This window comes from Coenobita brevimanus, chromosome 55 (assembly GCF_032717465.1).
Source record: "Coenobita brevimanus isolate Jiangsu-jjx chromosome 55, ASM3271746v2, whole genome shotgun sequence".
Taxonomy (NCBI): domain Eukaryota; kingdom Metazoa; phylum Arthropoda; class Malacostraca; order Decapoda; family Coenobitidae; genus Coenobita; species Coenobita brevimanus.
Genome location: NC_137008.1, coordinates 41,710,369 through 41,733,213, shown reverse-complemented (window position 1 = coordinate 41,733,213; position 22,845 = coordinate 41,710,369). Strand labels below are relative to the sequence as shown.

The following is a 22,845-nucleotide window of genomic DNA, read 5'->3' as shown; positions in this document are numbered from 1 at the left end:
TGCTCTTTTGACCATATGGTCGCCAAACCCAGGAGTTTTGACTAACTCTGTCACATTCTGTGTTCAAGCTACTGTATTGTATTATATTGCAAAGCTAATGGCCTGTCAGTGCTCATGTCCTGGTACTCTATTGTGATTGTTAACTACCCCTGTGCTGTACTGTGTGGTGTACTGTCCTGTACTGTTTATGAGTGCAAACCCCTGTGCTGTTTATCCCCATCAGTTCTAACACTTGGTTAGAACTTTACAATAGTACACAATGTACAGTATACCCAAACCCCAATATCTGGCAGTGTTGCATACTGGTGGGTGTGTTTGTTCAGTAAGTATGTTGGATACTGAAGCAATTTTCCCCGTAATACATAGAAGAAAAGCCAGAGATGCATTCCAGGCCCAAACCCAAACTCTCACATACCTTGCTTAATAAACAAAGACTGACACAGAAACACCACAGGTAAGGTTACTATCCTCATTAACAATACTACTGCTAAAAAATGAGACATCAAACATCACATGCACGAAGGTACTGCATTCAGGTCAACAGGCGCAGTGACAGTGGGAAAGTGGACGAGCAGGCCAGGCAGGCAGGGGTCAGGGAGGGGTGGGGGATGGGGAGAGAGACAGCAGGGATGGGAGAGGGTGGGGGGACAGGGAGGGAGACAAGCAGGGGTGGGGGAGGGTAGGGGGATGGGGAGGGAGACAAGTAGGCATGGGGGAGGGCAAAGGGGCTGGAAGGGAGACAAGACAGCCAAACTGCCCTACTACCTCCCACCCCTGTCTCTCTCTCTCTCTCTCTCTCTCTCTCTCTCTCTCTCACACACACACTCAGGGGACAAGCTGAGGTGGGGGAGAGTGGGGGGACATGGAGGGAGACAACTGGGGGTGGGGAAGGGCGGGGGGATGGAGAGGGAAACACACCTGGCAGTGCCGAGCAGGGTGGAGGATGGAGGACGGACAGGGGGGTTGGGGACAGGGAAAGAAGAGAGGGGATGGAAAGAGGGGAGGGAGAGCTGCATGCACCACCACATTCTGTTCAGACACTCGTTTCAAAACTAGAAAGCGGTGGCGTGTTCAGACTAGCGAATCGACAGCCATACAGATTGTGGGAATGTTCCCCAATTTCTGTTGTTCGGTATAGCGAGCTGTCAGTTACTGATGCGCTGATATCAGGGTATGCCTGTACTGTATTACTGTACACTAACATTACTGTCTTGTTTTTATATGATTAGTTTTCATCTTTTACTCATGGTAAAGTTTTTAGGATAGAGGGTTGAGATGGACAGAATCACAATATCCAACTCAAAGCTGAATGTTATGTCAGATATGCAATATCCGGCATTTCACTTTAACCGGCGTAGGGCTTGGATGATTTACAGTGGATAATTGAGTGTGTACTTCTGTATACTCATCAAATCCTTATGATAATGTAGATTTAGCTAAGAAAGATAATCCACAAGAACTGAAAGATGTACCATACAATGGCCTACTTGCAGATGCCATCTCAATTACCAGTGAAGGGAAAAATATTACTAATCATACTTTATCTTCACATGAACAGTTCCTCCTCCTCCTCCTCCTCCTCATCATCATCATCATCATCATCATCATCATCATCATCATCATCATCATCATCATCAAAATAATGACCATGACCAAGAGCATGTGGTGAAGAAAATGACCTACGCAGCCGGAGGGTAAAATGGGAGTTGAAAAACCAGGCAGTAAGGGATGCCTTCTATAGCGAGTTGTGTAAAGCAGTGGCTGAACGGGGAGTTGTTGACAGAAGTGTAAATGAACAGCACAAAGCTCCCAAGAACAGTCTCGTGAGAGTTACTGATTCAATGTGTGGATGGACAAGGAGCCCTCCAAGACATAAGGTAACACAGGTCTCAGAGACTTTTACTGGAAAACCTAAATAGCACTTAAAGGAAGAATATGGTATTTAAAGGTAGCAACTCAGATGAAGAGGGAAAACATGATATCATAAATGGGTAGTGTGTTATGAATGACGAAGGAAAGGTAGTGGCGGATAGTGAGGATATTAAAGACACCTGGAAAGACCACTGAAACCAGTTGCTAAATTTGTCAGGAACAGGAAAGGTTTTTAGTAAGGGAATCCAGTATTAGCCCTTGGCCTTTGACTGGTGCTGCTGCTGTTAGCAGGGCAGCAGACAGGATGCAGTTGGGGAAGGCAGTGGGTGTGTCTGGGCTGACTGCTGAAATGCTGAAGGCCTCAGGAGATAAATGGTTGGGATTACTTAATGATTTGATAATTTTAATTATATATAAGTGTGTTGTCCCAGTGACTGGCTGAGAAGTGTAACTGTAACTGTGTATAATGGGTGATTCCCTGGGAGGAAGAAATTATGAAGGCATAAAACTTTTGGACCAAATAATGAAGGTAATGGAGAGAATCCTAGATGGTATGTATTTTATATATATATATATATATATATAGATAGATAGATAGATAGATATAAATATATATATATATATATATACATATATATATATATATATATATATATATATATATATATATACATATATATATATATATATATATATATATACATATATATATATATATATATATATACATACATATATATATATATATATATATATATATATATATATATATATATAGATATATATATATATATATATATATATATATATATATATATATATATATATATATATATAAATATATATATATATATATATATATATATATATATATATATATACAGTAAAATCTCAAATTTCAACAGTTTAGAATTCGATGAATCAAATTTCGATGCATTTTGGAGTGGTCTTCCTACCTTACTTTTCAATGCAAATGTGCGGATTTCGATGCTCTCAGGGCCAGACTCCAACCAAAACAAGCAAAGATAATATTCTTGATGCGAACAAAAATGCTGGAAGTGAAGGAAAATTATAAGAAAAAGTACGAACCTAACCTAATATCGTATGTAACATGTGCTCTCAGGGCCAGACTCCAACCAAAACAAGCAAAGATAATATTTTTGATGCAAACCAAAATGCTAGAAGTGAAGGAAAATTATAAGAAAAAGTATGAGCCTTACCATATGTGTACATGCATTTCACTGCAATTTAGTTGTTTGTATTTTCTTTGTACTTTCATCGCAACTTACCTGTTTCAAAATGGTAAGCAAGAGTGGTTCTTTGGGTAGCTATGGTAATGTACGAGAGCAGCCGGGCACTCTAAATCTTTGCAGCCAAAGGAGAAATGGCAATACAGGAAAGGGCAGAACAACACCAAGTATACACTTGCTGACAGTATGGCAATACAATGCAGAACTACAGTTACTTAACCACAATTATAGTTCATAAAGTTTACTGGGGGTGTGGGCAAAAAATCATGATTTTAGGTAGTTAGGAACGGCCATACCACGTTGAGTACACCGCTTCCCGTCCGATCAGCGAAGTTAAGCAACGTTGGGTCTGGTTAGTACTTGGATGGGTGACCGCCTGGGAACACCAGATGCTGTTGGCATAACGTTCTCCCTACGTGTCAAGTGGGGTTGGTGGAGGATTAGTGCCCCTCCCTGTAAAACAATTAACTCTAAGCCTTGGCCACCCCGTTTGGGATACATGGCGTCTGGCAATGAATGGATGAATGAATGAAGGTTTGGAGGCCTCGGACCCAAACTAAGTTTTCCCATAAAAGTTCAGTTTAAATTTCGATGATTTGAATTTCGCGGTGATTTTTAGGTACATATGTCCATCGAAATTTGAAATTTCACTCTCTCTCTCTCTCTCTCTCTCTCTCTATACAGTATATATATATATATATATATATATATATATATATATATATATATATATATATATATACACTATATATATATATATTATGGCAGGTGGGGGCGCTCAACATCCACTCACTCGATGTAGTGTTGCTCTCAGGTGTCTGCTCTTTTCTCTCCTCCATCCTTCTTTCCTTCCATCCTCTTCAGTCTTCCTTTCCTTCTTTCTCTCCTTGTCCTTCTGCCCATGGGTAACTTTACACTCCCTCTTCTGTCTTTCTTTCCTTTATTCTTTCCTCTTCCTTCTGCATGTGGGTGACTCTGCACTGAGTGACAACCCAAATGATTTCCTGCACACTAGGAAACCATTTACTATCCTGGGTGGTAACCATATAACTAAATTTTGGCACCTGGTGGTTTAGCGGGTAATTATTGCGCTCCAATCGAATTGAGCCGGTGAAGGTTTATGTCCAAGGAGTGGTTGGAGATTTTTGCTCACATAATGCCACCCAGGGATGAGTGAGGCTGGTCACTCTCATCTTAAATGTCGGGACCAACTGCCTAGCCCCGGGCTCCTACGCTCCTCATGGGGCAATGTAGGATTGGATGATGGATGGATGGATATGTATATATATATATATATATATATATATATATATATATATATATATATATACTGTATTTATTCATTCATTCATTCATTGCCAGACGCCCTGTATCCTAATCGGGGTGGCCAAGGGCTTAGAGTTAACTGTTTTACAGGGAGGGGCACTAATCCTCCACCAACCCCACTTGACACGTAGGGAGAACGTTATGCCAACAGCATCTGGTGTTCCCAGGCGGTCACCCATCCAAGTACTAACCAGACCCAACGTTGCTTAACTTCGCTGATCGGACGGGAAGCGGTGTACTCAACGTGGTATGGCCATTATATATATATATATACAGTATATACTGTATATATATATATATATATATATATATATATATATATATATATGCCTGTGCAGTTCAGTACCAGTACACAGTATGCCTCTCTTTGTATGTTGCTTATTCCACATAGATATTTATAAGTATTGCAAATACAATGTCAGTATTTCTTACACAGTCTGAGTTTCATAATGACTGAAAATTGTAATAATGAACATGAACTTCACCCATTCATTTATTTATAAAGACTAACATGCAAGCATGGGCCATCTTGATCATCTAATGGCAGCTCTCCACACTGCTTGTTCTCTGGCAGCCTCTCTAATCCCCAAGGTCACACTTTATGATCTTGTCTCAAGTCTTTTTTGTTCTGCCTCGTCCAGTTCTACTCTCACCCTCTGCACCCAGTTGTCATCTCCACCCTTTCCACATACCCAAACCATTTCAATACAATCAAGTCCTATCCCTCCTCTGAACTCTTCATTTGCAATCCTAGCCCCCCCCCCCAAGACCTGTCATTTAAGGATTCACTACACACTCATCTAATCATCATCATCATCAATGCATGCTTCAGTCTACAAACATTCCCTTCCTTCATTGCCAAAGTCACACTACTGTACAGCATTATTCTGCAGAGGAGAACCCCTTAGCTTGGAGGGACAACCATCTCAGAGTCAGGTGAGGCAACCACTCCTTACCCCAGCCACAGAGGTAGCTCCAGCCCCACCTGCAGCACACATGTCCTCCAAATAACAAAACTCCTCCACACACTGAAGAGACTCTCCAGCAAGATGTATAATTTCCCATCTCTCTGCTTCTGTATACACAGTGCACACACAAAATCAGCATTATATGGCAGTCATCCTCTAATACCACTACATATCTGATGCACCCACTTTCATAAATGATTCACAAAATGGAGTTTATTCCCACACCCTTGAAGCAAACTGCATATGGCAACACTTCTGCTTTAACAGCACCACCACCTGCTCTACAGATCGTCACTTTTGTGTTATCTGCATTTACTCTCAAACCCTTATACCCCTTTCCATCTCCCCTCTTCCAAGTCCTTATTCCACTACCCTCTCATTCTAAGCAACCAAATCATCAGCATACACGTACATCAGAGTCCAGTTCTGAAGTCACGTGAGAGAGCTCCAAGCACCATAATAAATAATAAGGGGCTTAAAGCTGACTCCTGATATACACAAACATTTATTGAAAACTCATCTCTCATGCCTCCAATCACTCTCACTTGAGTGGTAGCACTGTCATACACTACCACAGCCATTCTAGTCAACCATTCCTCAGTCCTACATTGTCTCATTGTCCACCCAAACTGCATTTCATCACCATTCACTTCCCCTTATCATACCTTTCAGGACTCTCTCCATTATTTTCATTATGTGGCTCTTTATGCCTCTATAATTTCATACTTTAACTGTATGTTTTCAGTGTCAGCTAGAGTACTTACCTTTAGCAACTGATACATTACTTGGGAAGGGAAAAATGATTTCCATTAAATGTATAACAGCTCTGAGATAGAAAAAAATTACAAATATATCATCATACACATAAGACCGACACAGCTTGTAATCATCTCAAGAACTCAAGAATCCAGAGAAGTGACAGTACATTATATAAATATAATAATCCTGACAATTAATGAGAGTACTGTACAGGGATATGCTCACCTTGCGACACAGGCGAGATGATGATGAGTCCTCAAGGGAAGCTAGTTCATCCTCCAAACTCCTCCCTCCCCCTTCATCCCTCTCACGTAGTACTGAGAGCTGTTCCTGGAGCACAGCATTCTCCTAATTGTGACAGTGTAACAATTGTAATTAATATGCTTTGTCATCACATTCATCACTGCAAATATATTTCATGGCACTCTTCTACTTTTATCGTATCCTTGGCTACGAATTAGCATTCAATTATTTTATCCCTATTGAACACATCACCCCAGTATGTACATGGTGGTATGTACCATCCTTCTTTAAATTTTTTTTTTGCCAACTATATTCATCTCTTTGTCTTCCTCTGCATTTGGGATAATCAGTGTACCATGTAATGAACTCACCTATTGTATCTTACTGTCTCATATGCTTACCTGTACTATGTCTCCATTAAACTTTTTCATCATCCAAGCTTTCCCAGTTTTTGCCCTCTCTTTTTCCTTCTACAGATTGTTTCTTATTCAGCCCCTCTCATTACACCAAGGTCCAGGGTCATACAAACAACTGTATCTTCACTTCTGCTTCCCTCATGTTTCTTCTTAATTTGTTGATGTTTCATAATGTTGTTTTTACCATTGTTAAAAAGCTGGATTGCTAGTTAGGTGGTGCTGGAGAATTCACGATCATTCTCGCATTTTTCCATTATGAGTTAGAGTTGCCTGTTAGCCTGCTGCTGTGAGTAGAGGTACTTTGTAAAGTTATGCACTCATTCTTATTCTGTTTTTATTTTCTCTATAATGCTTTATTTAGGTGATTGTTAAATTATGTAATTTATTTTCAGTTTGTATGCTAAAGAATTTAGAGTGCTATGTAATGTAAGGAACAAGGAATATTTTGGATGTCTCCAATTTGGTAACTGTTGTTGCTAGGAGGAGGTACCAGCACGTTCTAGAATGTTGGAGAAGCAAGGAGGGTTATAAAAGGATGGGGGAGAGAATAGAGGAGTTTCAGTTTTAGTTTGACTTGTGGCCTCGTCAAGTTAGCATAGCTCTGGAGTTGTGAAGCAGACAGTGTAATTACTTGGTAAAATAGAGACAACGAATGTGAGACGTCTGTGTTATTATTCCCGAGTTGATCTTGTGTATGGATCTGCTATAGTACACCGAAAAGCTGACCCTAAGAAGAACAATTCACTGGGTGACGTCCTTCCAATACTGAACTACTGTACTGCTGTTGGAGCCTGTGGCAGTGTGGGATGTGGACATAACACTATGTTCAGTTGTACTGTAGTAATTTTTTGTGGGGATTTAAATATGTTATAATTTTTTGAGGGTTTGACCACGAACGGCCAGCTCACCTCTCTTGTCCATTCCTGGTTCTGATTTATTCAAATCTAATGGCCAATAATTATAAAAATGACTTAGCTCTTTGACTCAGGAGTGGTTATTTGTTGAGTCAAACCCTGGAGAATGTCAGACAAAGCACTGGAACTGTTTCTTCTAGGCACAGTGGTCAATATAATAGCAGTGTAAATTTACTGTCTTAGGATGTTTATGCTCTAATGACTTCTCCATGAGAGACTCTAATTGACTTGTGGCTTTTCCTCTGACCTCGTTGGAGTTATAATCATATTTTCATGATTTATTACTTCATGAAATTAGCAACATAAATGTAAACTCATGTTTGTTTGTTTTTATGAGAGGAAGAAGGAACCAAAGGCAACAAGCCCACAAAACTGTTCCTTCCAAGAGAAAAACAAAATACAAGAGAGAGCCAAATTAAATTAGTTGTGTATAAAAACTTATGCCAATTTCAGTATTAATATTTTTGGAGATTCATTTTCTTATTGGAAAGTTTCACATCAGCAGATGCTAGGTCGTGAATTTAGTTCATGGAATATTAACTTCCGAACATTGCATTTATTATTTATCTCGCTGTATATAGATTATATATCGTACATTTCAGTTACCATCATCCACTCACTTGATGTAGTGCTGCCTACTACTGTACTTCCTCAGCCCTTATCATTCTTTTTCTGTGCCTGCCCTCCTCTCTTACCCTTTCTCCCATCTTTCCTGTCATTTCTTATTGCTTTTCTTTCCTTTATAGGTAGCTTTACATTGAGTGACAAGCCAAATAGCTTCCTGTAAGCCAAGAAACCATTTACATCGCTGGGTGGTAACCATATAACCAAACCATACGCGCTCCCTATGTGTCAACAAGTGGGTTGGTGGGGGGTTAGTGCCCCTCCCCATAAAACAAATAACTAAGTCAAATGGCCACCCCTTAGGGGATTATGGCATCTGGCAAGAGATAGATAGATAGACATTTCAGTTACAATACTGTCTAATCATCTATGACATCAGATGCAGCAACATTTTATTTAACCCCCCTGGTACGCACTTCTCCAGCCTTGACTAACCCCCAGGATGCAAAAACAGGCCTATTTTTTGACTTTCTCAAAGGTTAAAAGTTTTATGCCCGATTTGTAGAGCTTGAATTTACACACCTGAAAATGCAAACCCCACCCTCCTAGACCCAATAGTTACCGAGCTATGGCACGTGAAAGTTGATAATATTGTCGTTACGTTGCGGCCCGGGTGAAAGAAAAATACACCAGGGGGGGAGGGGTAAAGATATTTCATGCTAGAGAATGGGGGATGGTAAGGCCAGGAGGGGATGTACAGGGATGGAGGGATGGGAGGACACCACCACCAGACACAAAGGAAGGGCCCCAGTGGAGTACAGGCATGTGGAGGGAGGGTAAGGGGGAAATACCCTCCCTCCAGATGACTGGGAGGGGGACAGGGGGGGGGGATCCACATCGGAGGGGTGGAGGAAGCATGAGGAGGGTGTGGGAGGGGTGGTGGTGGTGGTGGTAAGAATGGAGGGAGGTAGGGTAGTAACAAAATAGTGGGGTACAGGGACTCGGTGAGAGGGAGGTGGGGGGTACCTCCCCCATTGCCCGGGTACAGACCTGGATCCTCCCTCCTGCATGTCCAACACTTAATTCTGATTGGTCAGAAGCCATCTACATTAAAGCCGGGGTGGAGCAAGCTACTGCCAGTTTTTGTGGAAGTTGCACAATTGACGTTCCTCATCCATTTAAAAAATTGTGAAACAATGTCGATCATCAAGCTGAGTACTTTAGGGGTTAATGAAATTTATAAGGATCATTAACTAACAAAAGAAGTGCTTGTTCCCAGGATTCAACAACACCCAGAACCATCAGTCCCTCATTTTGTGATTAAATCCTCAGTTTCTCACAATGACAACCACAGCATATCTAAGAGGTATGTATATGCTGCTCTCACGCAGGACATCTCTCAAGTCGGGGGGGGGGGGGATTCCCATGTATTAGTACTACTGTACTGTATTCTTTTCTGTATTTCAGTATTTCCCTTTCTTTCTCTTTTCTTCCTACCTGAGTCAGACAGTTAAGCTGGATCTCAAGTTCCTCCCTTTTGCGCACTTCAACCTCCAGCTCTCTTCTGATGTCCCGTACCCTCTCTTCTGCCTCTTCCAGGCGTAACTTCACTGCCTCTTCCTCCTCCTCATCACAACTCTGTTAGATGAGGATTAATGTAATAATTTTATCAGAATGTTTTGACAAAACCTTACCATTTGGGAAGTAAGGCATTTTGCAGTACAGTTCTTCATGAATCTGGAAACTAAAAACATGAAAGTTATAAGTACTGTACTACTGTACACAGTATATTTACAGGTTATAAGTTAGAATGTAAAATAATTATTGCAGCTGCTTAGTTTTGCCCATTACATTCATGACAGTATCATGAAGTTTCATATAATATAGAATTATGTTATACCTGCACTTTACAAGACTAACAATAAAATTATCCAAATTGCAAAAGGTAATGCATGCAGTATATGTCCAACAATTAGCACAGTACACTAATGATATGCTGTTCAGGATACAGGAGGATATAAAAACTGCTCTTCTCTTCTCCAGTGGTTACCTTCTGTCCATGGTCTTCCTTTTCCTCTTCCTCCTCTTCTTCCCTATCCTCTTCCTTAAGGTCATGGGGATGGGAGGATTGGGGGGGGGGATGAAATATATTAAATTATGTGCAATGGGAGGAAGGGATGTAGGGAGGTGAGAGAAACAACATGAGAAGAGGAGGAAGATGGAAGGAGAATGTGGTATTTTAAAAGCAATTATAAATGTATTATGCTGTCTGCAGTGTAATGATATATTAAGAAGATACAGCAAAAGTAATACTGTACTGTACTGTAATACTGTGCTGACAAGGCCACTTTGAATATAAATAAGATTTGGCTTAAACAGTGATGTAATGAAAAAGATATACAATATACTGAAGATTAATTTAGGTACAAGTAAATGAAATATGCAGTAGACCCTATGTTTATTACCCATCCCTTCCCCAGAGGAGCTCGGGGACTGGTACCGTTTTCACTCGGTTTGTCTGTCTGTCTGTTAACATTCATTCATTCATTCATTGCCAGACGCCATGTATCCCAAACGGGGTGGCCAAGGGCTTAGAGTTAATTGTTTTACAGGGAGGGGCACTAATCCTCCACCAACCCCACTTGACACGTAGGGAGAACGTTATGCCAACAGCATCTGGTGTTCCCAGGCAGTCACCCATCCAAGTACTAACCAGACCCAACGTTGCTTAACTTCGCTGATCGGACGGGAAGCGGTGTACTCAACGCAAAAACTACTGGTGCAATTTTGACTAAAATTACAGGGATGATGGGCTATGACCTTCTGATCACCCGATTAAATTTTGGGCCAAATTGGGCCAAGGCCCTTGCTGTAGGCCCCCAAAATGTAAAAAAAATAAATAAATAAAATAAAAAATAAAAAAATATCTATTTCAACATAACTCCTTTCAAATTTATCATATTGACATGAAGCCATAACCTAAAGGTGCATCTTTCAAATCTGCATCCTACAACAAGCCTCATTACATCAGGGGGGTCATGCCCCATTTAGTGGTAGGGGGGTCATTATCAGGTGGGTTGGGTCTAAAACTTCAAATGGGCATAAAATCGTAAATTTTCACCCGATTTACTCCAAATCTGTTATGTGACATCTTTGGCTAGGTATCTTGTTGTGTTTATATGTCAGCAAGAAAATGACTGCCGGGGATGGGTTTGCCGTGCCTTGGCACTGCTTCTTGTTTACTCTTTGATTGCATGGAACACAATTTACATGGCAATATAAACCTATACCTGTCCCATTTACATAAAAAACTGCTGACCAGTAGTCCATTTTTGCATACCAGCATTCAATATACTCACCAAGTCTCTGACAAATCTTGGATAAATGATTTTGAGAGTTTTGAGGCCTAGTCTCAGCCCTCATGGGGTTAAAGGCACTGCTCAGTCCCCTTACTCTAGCTAATCAGCCTCAGATACCCTTTTCCTAAAACTAAAGTCACTTTATCATCTATCAAGTTAAATTTGCACTTACTGGCCACTTATTACCAGTACATTCTTGTTCATGCACTGTTTTTGAAGCCTAATGATCACTGTGTTTTTGGACCTTTTTTTTTTTGGCTCAAACATCCGCTTTTGGTGAGAAACATTGAAAATTCATAGAGAAATCGCTCACCTGAGGTTTAAAATACCCGATTTAGGTACGAGTACTTCCTTACCTGACTGGGTTTTCTAACAGGCTGGCACCAAAGAAAACGAGTTCTATGGGAGGGTAACTATTTTATCCACTCATAAACAGTATTTATTTATTTAACTGGTACGAATTTATATGTAGTACATGAGTACATTGGTTTTCAAACAGTAATATAGGCATTATAAGCATTGTTTCACTCACTAACTCATCACCATTCATGACCTTTTTTTTCCCACATTACCTGATCATCATTTCTGACTGTTTCTTCCTCTAATGCTATGTAAACTTTGTCCTCCACATTGTCATCGATTGGGGAGTCACTCTGGCCCTGAATGTCTTTATTCGCCAGGTCACTGGTAACAGGTGAATTGCCGAGACCATTCATGACCTTTTTTTTTCCCACATTACCTGATCATCATTTCTGACTGTTTCTTCCTCTAATGCTATGTAAACTTTGTCCTCCACATTGTCATCGATTGGGGAATCACTCTGGCCCTGAATGTCTTTATTGGCCAGGTCACTGGTAACAGGTGAATTACCGAGACAATGGCGTGCGGGGGGGGGGGGAGGTTATGCGGTGTAAGGCACTGTTCCTGTTTGGCATCTTGTAGAAGAATAGAGGAAGGTGTCTCGTGTATACGTGCCAAAAATCACTCGCGAAATCTATCTATCTATCTATAGCTCAACGCTCTAATCCCGCAAAGGGTGGCCGCAGATAAAACGCCTCCAAGTCGCTCTGTCACCCACCATTTGACTACCCTCCCCCCAACTCACCCCCCCCTCCCTCCTATACCTCTCAACTCCATCCCTCCACCTCATCCTCGGTCTACCTCTCCCTCTTCCTCCCTCCACCTCACCTACATACACCCTCTTAGTCAGTCTTTCATTCTCCATTCTCTTCACATGTCCAAACCACCTCAGTGTATTTCTCCTAATCTTCTCAACCACATCCACATCCACCCCACAACGTTCCTTCACTTCTTCATTCGTCAACCTGTCCCTCCACGTCACTCCACATGCTCCTCTCAAGTAACTCATTTCCACTGCTCTCACTCTTGACTTGTTCCCCTCTTGCAAGGTCCATGCCTCGCTTCCATATGTCAGGGTAGGGATCACAATACTATCATGCAGTGACTTCTTAACTTCCATACTCACCTCCCTATTTCTCATCACTGCTTTCAGTGTACCAACAGCCTTCCTTCCCTGCTGTACCCTTTCACGCACTTCATCCCCCAAAGTTCCATCCTTACTCATCACACTACCCAAGTACTTGAATGCACTCACATTCTCCATATCCTCACCATCCAACCTCACTGCACACTCTGTGACTTCTTTCCTCTCAAACACCATAACTTTACTTTTGTTTACATTAACTTTCAGATTCCTCCTCCTACACACTGTCCCAAATTCATTCACCAAACCTTGCAACTCCCATTCATCTTCACTCAACAGTACTGTATCATCAGCAAACAGCAACACCGGAAGCTTCCAAATCTCACCCTCATTCATTAGAGCCACCCCTACATCCACTGTCCTACCCTGCACCTCCTTTACAACCCCATCCATGTATATATTAAACAGCCATGGAGACATCACACAACCCTGTTTCAGTCCCACATTGAGATCAAAGAACTCACTCAGCTCACCATCCACTCACACCGTAACCCTAGCTCCCTCGTACATACTCTTCACAGCACTCAACAATTTCCCCTCCACTCCATATATTCTTAATACCTTCCACATACCTTGCCTATCTATTCTGTCATAAGCTTTCTCCAAGTCCATGAAGGCAGCATACACTTTCCTTCCCTTCTCTAGATACTTCTCCACTAAACATCTTAGAACAAATATCTGATCTACACACCCTTTTCCTTTCCTAAATCCCCCTTGTTCTTCTCCAACTAGCTCCTCTGTCATATGCCTAACCCTATCAATGAGTATTCTACCATATATTTTACCAGTCACACTAAGTAGGCAAATACCCCTATGGTTACCACATACTTCTCTCTCTCCTTTTCCTTTGTATAAAGGAACAATTTTACCTGATTTCCAGTCCTCTGGAACCCTTCCCTCTTCCCAAGCCAATCTACACAACTTCCATATCCACTCCACAACTATCTCACTCCCATACCTAAGCATTTCACCACACACTCCATCAATTCCTGGAGCCTTTCCCAACTTAATATTCTTCATCGCTTCCACTACTTCCGCCCTACTGATCTCTTCCTCCCTCCTCTCATCTCTTCTTCTCCCAGCCATTCCCCAACCACTTATACTCGCACTGCTCTCACTTTCCACATTCAACAAATCCTCAAAGTGCTCCTTCCATCTCCTCAGTTTCTCTCTCTTCTCCACCAACAATCTATTATTCCTATCTTTCACTCCCCTACTATTTCCCCTTTCATACTGCCTTACTTTCTTTACCTCCTTCCAAAACAATTTCTTACTCTCCCTCCATTTCACACTCGGATTCCTCCCAAACTCCTCATCCACTTTCTTTTTACTCTCCTTCACCAGTCTCTTAACCTCCCTTCTCCTGCTCACATATACCTCTCTCTTCTCTCTCTCATCTTCTCCCCTACCTCTCCTTGCTAACCATTCACTATATGCCTTCTTCTTTTGTTCCACAGCTCGTTTCACCTCATCATTCCTCCATGCTGTCCTTTGCACACCCTTGCATCTCCTCCTCGCTCGCGAAAATTGAAAATTGTGCAAATTAGGGACCTTCCAATGTTGCTGCATTAATTCACGTCGCCGGGACGGCGCGGGTTAAACCTCAGGTGAGCGATTTTTCTATGAATGTATGATGTTTCTCACCAAAAGCTGAGGTTTGAGCCAAAAAATTTTTTTTCCAAAACTGGTCGGGATTGGGGGGGGGCAGTGGTGGAAAATAGGTCAGGACGGGGCGGGTTAATCTGATATCGTGCAGGAGGGTTCTGATTATATCCTAAATGGTCAATACAGTTGATGATGACCCACAAAAATTGATATTTATATCTATCTATCTACCTATAGCCAGATGCCACAATCCCTCATGAGGTAGCCGTTTGACTTTGAGTTAGCTGTTTTACGGGGAGGGCACTAACCCTCTGCCAATCCACTTGTTAATAAGTAGGTAATATGTATGGGTTGGTTATATGATTACCACCCAGCCTTATAACTGGTTTCCTGGCTTGCAGGAAGCCATTTGGCTTGTCACTCAATGTAAAGCCACCTGAAAAGGAAAGAACAGTAATAAAAAGTGAGAGGAAAGATTGGGGAAATAGGAAGAAAGGAGGGCAGACAGAAAAAGAATGATAAAGGTGAAGGAAGTAGTGGGCATCATTAAATCAAGTGAGTGGATGATGGCTGCTGCTACCTACCACCAATTAATATTTCACATCTGGATATTTTATGAAAACAATATTTACTACAAAATGTGACAAGCATGCAGTTTCATGTGTCCCCATGAGAGCAGACTTATCAACATGGGATGGGGACATAGAGGATTTTGCAATAGCCATTGCCTTTGATGTCAGACTGTCTCACATTAAGTGTGTACTGACACGTTTTGGAGCAAGCGGAAATGAATTCCTTTGTGTAGGATGGATGGTCAGATAGTTAAGTGGTTTCTGTTATGGTACAGTACCTATACTCATTTGGAGAGTTATGTAAATGGATATACTGTGGTGCTCCCCAGAACTTGCTGCTGTTCTAGCTAAATTATTCAGTCTATGCATATGTACTTCTTCATTCACTAATTCATGGAAAGAAGTCAATATCCTCCCAATTCCAAAGAAAGGAAGTCCGTGTGGCCCCTCTGACCAATAGCTATCATGTCTTCTCTTGGAAAAGTTTTTGAAACTGTAATTAATAAGCACAGTTAAACACTTGAATCCAAAAACTTAGTTACTGATATACAATATGGTTTTCACCACAAAAGACCCACCATTAATATACTCAATCTCCTGACTCATACCATCCATCAATCAACTGATCAACATGGAGACTCTCGTACAGTAGCCCTTGATATTTCTAAAGCCTTCGACAGAGTGTGGCACCATTCCCTGCTATCCAAACTCCCTTGCTATCGCCTAACATCTTTTGTTCCTCTGTTTTCCTCATATCTCAGCGACAGGGAAATAAGAGTAAAAGTAGATGATGTATATTCCAATTTCCACTCAATTAAGCCAGTGTGCCACAAAGATCCGATCTGGCACCAACCCTATTCCTAGTTCATATTAATGATCTGTCACCCACAATCCCATCCACTCATAAGCAGATGACTCAACATTTCACAGTTCATTCACATTCAAACACCCATTCACAAAGTTTAATATCTCTAACTCTCAACTCTGTGCAGCAATCTCCAAAAATCAAGACTTATCTAAGATCACAGAATGGAGACAAAATAACCTTGTCTCATTTAATGCTAGTAAAACAAAACACAGCATATACAATTTACTTATAGACAGATATCGCCACATTCATAAATTACCCTCAGTGCTACTAATACTCCCATCATAGGAACTGAAATTCTTGGTGTTTCACTTAACAATGCCCTCAGCTGGGCCTCTCATGCCAGATCACTTGCTAAAACCACCTTAAAGAAACTTAGATTACTGTACAGAATCCATAACTTCTTCACTGACGAGCATTTAGCTATAATTCGTAAGAGTCATGCAAGTTCTCAGCTTTAATATTGCTCACCCTTGTGGAATGGATGTGGAGAGGTTGCACTAAAACAACTAGACAAAATTCAGAACAAAGCTGCTGGAATTATTAATAACCCTACTATTACAAATAAACTACCTTCTCTACAAGTAAGAAGGAATGTTGCCTCCCTTGCATTATTTTACAGATACTTTTCTTCTGCTACATCATCCTCTTCCCTCAAAACTATTCTTCTACATAAGTATTATTGTACCAGTTTGGTCCACACAGTCATCCTACCTAAATTCTGCACTTGTAAATGTATCCCCACCATGGGGAGGCGGTGGCTCAATTGGTAGAGAGGTGGCCTGTAGTCCTACTGGACCCAAATTTATATCCCCACTGGGGCAGGGAACAGTTTAAGGATTTGAATTTCATAAAATCAGAATTTACTGGTCTACCAGAAGACCCGCTAATACCAATACACCAGTCCTGTATGAAACAGCCCTAGTATGTACTCAATATGGATGGTGGCTGTTGGCGCTGAAGTGGTGACATGTAGAGGTGTATCGTATGTAGGAAGACTACTGGGCCTTAGGAGTAGGCTGTGAAGCCTATGCCCAAAATTGGAAAAAAAAAAAAAAAAAATCTTAACTATTAAATATGTTTCCTTTTCTCCATGTCTGTCCACCTCCTGCCCATCCTGCTGGTCATACTCCTGACTACATACCTACTTTACCTATTTGTGTGCTTACCACCCTTCTTTCCTATCCCCATATCTACACTTCTGACCATCTAACTTTTAAACTATACCTGTATATAGTATGCTATCCTACCACATTCTTCTCTACCTAACACCCTTCATCTTGTTTTCCTCTTCTACTGTATGAGTTTGCGCATTTAAAACCATTTGACTACAAGTCTGATTAGTTTTAGGCTAGTATGTTGAAGCTATTCATCTTGTCTGTCAACCTCGGATCTCACTATGGCTATCTGCCTGTTTCCCCTTTCACCATTATTCATAACTTCCCTGTCTTTCTTTCTGAGTGCTATGTTCTTCACCTGTGCTGGTGCTTCACATGACTGTGAGCGCCGCGTCTGCTGGTCTTCTAAGATCAAGCTCTTTCTCTTGCTTCGGCCCCTCTGCTGTTGCTGCTGCTGTTGTTGCTGTTGTTGTTGTTGCTGCTGCTGAAGTTGCCGCTGGAGTTCTTCACATCGTGTCTCCAAAGATTCGAGTGTACTGGTGAGGCTGCAAGGTGGAGGAAGAAGGAAGGTATTTAAATGTGCTGAGGAATGTTGAGATAAAACAAAGCATGACTTATATCTTTAGTTTATGAATTCAGCAGTTATTCCAAAGAATTATACTTTTTCCTGCAGCCTCATCACAGACTATGATGTTCTGAAATCAGTTCATTAACCTTTTCATTTAAACACCTCTACAAATAAAACACAGCCTGAATGGTTGTTTCTGCTTTACCTTTGAGCATATACAGTTTGTGTTATAGTTCTCATACAGGCTAGTCATTCATATTTGGGATGAACAGACTTTTGTCTTACTTTGATACAATTAATGGATTACCATGTGTCTTCACATCCTGTCTCAGCCATTTATCATTGTGGTATAGTATTAGACTTAAGCCTGTACAGGGGACTGATAAATTTTATGGACATATAGGTAGAGGTTTATATTGGGTTGCTATATGATAACCTCAGTATACAAGAGGAGGCAGTGCCAAATGTAGAGTAGCAGACTAATGATCAAAAGAATACCTGATGTATCTCAGATGGAGATGGGGTACACTTTAGGGATCCCAAAACTGTTGAACTATACTTACTATATATATCTTCCACAAGATACACTGATGTACCATAAAAACATATCAGCTAATACCAACACACCAGGCCTGTACAAGAAAGACTTAGTATCTGTGGGATTCATTATGGACAGTGCTGTATTATGCATCCAAGTGGTGAAATGTAAGAATGTGTGGCATTATGAATGATTTTGAGTGCATCATCTTTTGATGGTAAGCACATTCCACAATCTATGTGATGCTTATATTTCATGCTGATGCCCCCCACAGCAGGAATTCTGAAACTGTTATTGTTCAGTTGGCTGCAAGTAAGCAACTGCCCCTATGGGATCATCCCATAGCTTCCTTTTACAGTTGATATAAAGTCTTCAACTCAGTGTGGCAAGTGCTATGCAGTGCTTCATTTTGTGTGTTATGTTATGCATACAGTCTAATCAAGCAGGGCATATATAATTTGTGATTCCACCCCTTCAAATCTAAAGATGGCAACTGAGGAGGGGCTGGGAATGTCGTGATCTAATCTTACCCAGGTTAACCTGATTAGGTCTATTAAAGAAAACTGTACCTCTTATGGGTGGATATGGAGATGAGGTAGGAGGGGGGGGGCAGTCTGTAGTACATGCAAGTCCCGGTTAACAAGCAATCACTTAATGAGAATTCACTAACACGAGGTTTTGAAATTTGCACCACCGCCTGTTTAACGAGCAGGTAAAATCCCCCCAAATTACAACTTATGAGAATCGAGATGAAGGTATTTGTATTTCATGTGTATTAACCCTTTATTCCTGCTGAAAACTGTCTGTCACAGGTGTTGGTGGTCGTGGAGGTTACTTGGCTGGTTGTTCATCCCATCCCTATTTTACCTATAATTTATGTTATTCTGCTTATATTAATGCTGTTTTTATATTTCAGGTGTATTACCCTCCTGTATTAACCACTTATTCCAGCTTAAAATTATCAGAAAGTCACTTTTGGTGGTTTTGGGGGAGGTTGCTTGGAGGCCTTGCTCCCTACCCATATTTTTCCCGTAAGTTCTTCACTTCATTAAATGAGAATCCGGCTAATGAGCAAAATCCTTGCTGTCAATTAGCTCATAAGTTCAGGACCCGCCTGTACAGTGTTCTGATCAATACTGGTATGTTGTTTAGCCCTGCCCCTGAAATGAGTATCTAGGTTTCTTCATTGATAATGTTGGAAAGTCTGGAGATGGGATATTGATGAGGAGGGTTTGGTAATGTTTGTGTGGTGAATGTTTTGTGTGCCTAGCCATGTTGTTGGAAAGGGTGTTGTGTTTTAGCACAGGTAGCTGTGCAGATCTGTGTGCCTCTCATATGAAAATATTCTTTAAGAGGGAGGATTTTATATTCAAAGCGTAAGTGAGCAGTGGGAGTGGTTTTGGTGCAGCCAGAGATGATGCATTGAGCATTACGAAGTATTCTGTATGGTCTACAAGGTGACAGTTTTGAAGGGGTTGTAGTTGGTTTTAGATAGGAAGGAGGCTTATGAAAAGGAGGCATAGGTCATCACTGATCAGTTATATTATTTGTAGAAGAGGGAGAGTGTTTCTTTTTACTGCCCAAAGTCTGTCCCTGTCAGAGCTCTGAGTGCACTGAATCTGAGGGTGCACACCTCTTGATGTCTTGTATGTGGTTCACTGTCATACGTCACTTCAAGGATCTTTGTGGAGGTGGCAGACAAATACAGTACACTGTTAAATGTGAGGTTAAGAGTGTACCTGCACTCATGTCTGCTCATGTCTGTTGCTGGTGAAAAGTGTTGTGATGGATCTGGTTGGAGTGATCATCAACTCTGGAAGCTGTTGATCAACCCCAGTCTGTCTGACTGAGCAGACCTATCAACCACAGACAAGCAACTACCCCCGCAGGGCCATCCTATTTAGTGAAATGATACTCCCTTTTTTTTTTTTTTTTTTTTTTTTTTTATGCGAGGAAGAAGGAACCAAAGGCCATGAGCCCGCAGTAACAGTTCCCTCCAAGAGAAAAACAAAATACAATATACTGTAGAGCCAAATTCAAGATCCGATCATTTTGAGATGCCTGGACACACTGCGTTTGAAAGACTGGAGATCATAGGCAGCAGGAAATACAGACAGAGGGAGACAGTTCCAGAGTTGACCTGTTGCATAAATGAAAGACTGGGAGTAACGGTTAATTCTTGCATTAGAGAGTTGGACAGAAAAAGGATGAGAGTCTGCTGCCAGACGGGTGCTACGCGCCCGTCGTAGAGGTGGAGGAATGCAAGCAGACAGTTCAGAGGAGCAGTGACCATTAAAGTAGCGATAGAAAAGAGATAAAGATGCAACAGTGCGGCGAAGAGACAGAGGTTGAAGGGAGTCAGTAAGAGGAGGAGAGTTAATGAAACGAAAAGCCTTTGACTCCACCCTATTGAGAAGAGCTGTATGAGGGGAGCCTCCCCACACATGAGAGTTGTACTCCACACAGGGGCAGATAAAACCCCTGTATAGAGTCAACAATTGCGCAGGGGTAAAGAAAGGGCGGAGTCGGCTTAGCACACCCAATCTCTTGGAAGCAGATTTTACAAGAGATGTAATATGATCTTTCCAAGATAAGTCCCGAGTAAATGAAACCCCAAGCATGTTCAAGGATGATGTAGGATTAAGCTGAATATTATTAAACATTAGTGGGTATACCTGTGGAAGATTTTGTCGGGTTGAAAGGTGTAAGAACTGAGTCTTAGATGCATTAAAGACAACCATATTATTTTTACCCCAGTCAGAGATACGAGCCAAGTCAGACATTAGGTGTGCCATAGCCTCATCCCTTGTTTGTTGAAGTAACTGTTGAGATGGGCGTTGCGGGAACCGAATGGAAAGGTGAAGGGTGGAGTCATCAGCGTATGAGTGGATAGGGTTAGATATACAGCTTAGAAGATCATTGATGAATAAAAGGAAGAGAGTTGGTGATAGGACAGAGCCCTGAGGAACACCACTGTTGATAGATCTAGGAGAAGAACGATGGCCGTCTATAACAGCGGCTATAGAACGACCAGAAAGGAAGCTAGCGATGAAGGCACAGATAGAAGGATAGAAACCGTAGGAGGGCAGTTTGGAAATTAAAGATTTATGCCAGACTCGATCGAAAGCCTTTGAGATGTCAAGTGCAATGGCAAAGCTTTCGCCAAAGTCCCGAAAGGAGGATGACCAGGAGTCTGAAAGGTAGTGAGAAGATCGCCAGTGGAGCGTCCCTGACGGAACCCATACTGACGATCGGAAAGAAGGTTGTGATAGGAAAGATGCCTTAAAATTTTTCTATTAAGAATTGACTCGAAAACTTTTGAAATACAGGACGTTAAAGCAATTGGACGATAGTTGGAGGGTTGGGAGTGGTCACCCTTCTTTGGGACTGGCTGAATGAGAGCAAACTTCCAGCAAGAAGGAAAGGTACAAGTTGACAGACAAAGACGAAAGAGTTTGCCTAGGCAGGGTGTAAGCACAGAAGCACAGTTCTTGAGAACAACAGGAGGGACCCCATCAGGCCCATATGCCTTGTTAGTACTGAGGCCAGTGATGGCAGAAAATACATCAACTGAAGAAATTTTAATGTCAGCCATGAGGAAGTCAGAGGGTGGAAGTGATGGAGGAACAGCACCGAATCGTCTAAGGTAGAATTGGAGGAGAAAGTCTGTGTAAGAGATCTGCTTTATCAGTAGAAGAAATAGCTACAGAACCATCAGAGTAGAAAAGAGGAGGGAAGGATGATGAGGTAAAGTTGTTAGAAAGATTTTTGGCAAGATGCCAGAAGGAGCGGGAAGAATTCAAGTTGGAGAGTTGAGAGCATTTAGTATGGATGAAATTATTTTTAGTAGAGCGAAGAACAGACTTAGCACGATTCCGGGCAGAAATGTAAAGATGATGTGATTCAGGGGTGGGTTGGCTCCGGTACCTTTTGTAGGCCCTCTCCTTGTTGCGGACAGCATTAGAACAAGCGTGATTAAACCAAGGCTTTCTTGCATTAGTCAAAGGATATGAGAAAGGAATGTATGCTTCCATGCCCGAGAGAATAACCTCCGTAATGCGCAAGGCACACCCAGATGGCTCACGGCCATGGAAGCAATAATCATTCCAGGGAAAATCAAAGAAGTACTGCCTGAGGGCCTCCCAGTCTGTGGCTCCAAAATGCCACAGACGACGTTTCTCTGGAGGGTCCACAGGCTGCATCGGAGTGATAGGACAGGTTAAGGTAATAAGGTTGCCAGATCGGAGGAGCCCAACGGAGAGAAAAGATTAACAGAGTAAGCAGAAGGATTAGTTGTGAGGAAGAGGTCAAGTATGTTGGAGCTCTCTCCAAGGCGGTCAGGGATACGGGTAGGGTGCTGTACAAGCTGCTCTAGGTCATTAAGGATAGAAAAGATATAGG

The 22,845-nt window shown here is 41.6% G+C and overlaps 1 protein-coding gene, 2 non-coding genes and 1 pseudogene across 3 annotated transcripts in view; 1 reads left to right on the top strand and 3 right to left on the bottom strand.

The window, feature by feature from the left end:
• The window catches only part of Cen (cerebellar degeneration-related protein 2-like), a 168,290-nt gene that overhangs the window by 4,668 nt on the left and 140,777 nt on the right, over window positions 1-22,845 (bottom strand). The window contains exons 4-6 of the mRNA XM_080273633.1: window positions 17,697-17,883; window positions 9,810-9,950; window positions 6,401-6,523 (exon numbers count right to left, since the gene is read on the bottom strand). Of these exons, the coding sequence (XP_080129759.1) occupies window positions 6,401-6,523; window positions 9,810-9,950; window positions 17,697-17,883 (451 nt within the window). The remainder of the gene's footprint in view (window positions 1-6,400; window positions 6,524-9,809; window positions 9,951-17,696; window positions 17,884-22,845) is intronic.
• Window positions 3,405-3,523, top strand: LOC145401554 (5S ribosomal RNA). The gene has a single exon (XR_013897642.1). It is a non-coding gene; the product is annotated as a 5S ribosomal RNA (ribosomal RNA).
• LOC145401542 (5S ribosomal RNA) lies at window positions 4,591-4,709 on the bottom strand. Its single transcript, XR_013897632.1, has one exon. It is a non-coding gene; the product is annotated as a 5S ribosomal RNA (ribosomal RNA).
• On the bottom strand, window positions 10,977-11,093 carry LOC145401504 (5S ribosomal RNA; annotated as a pseudogene).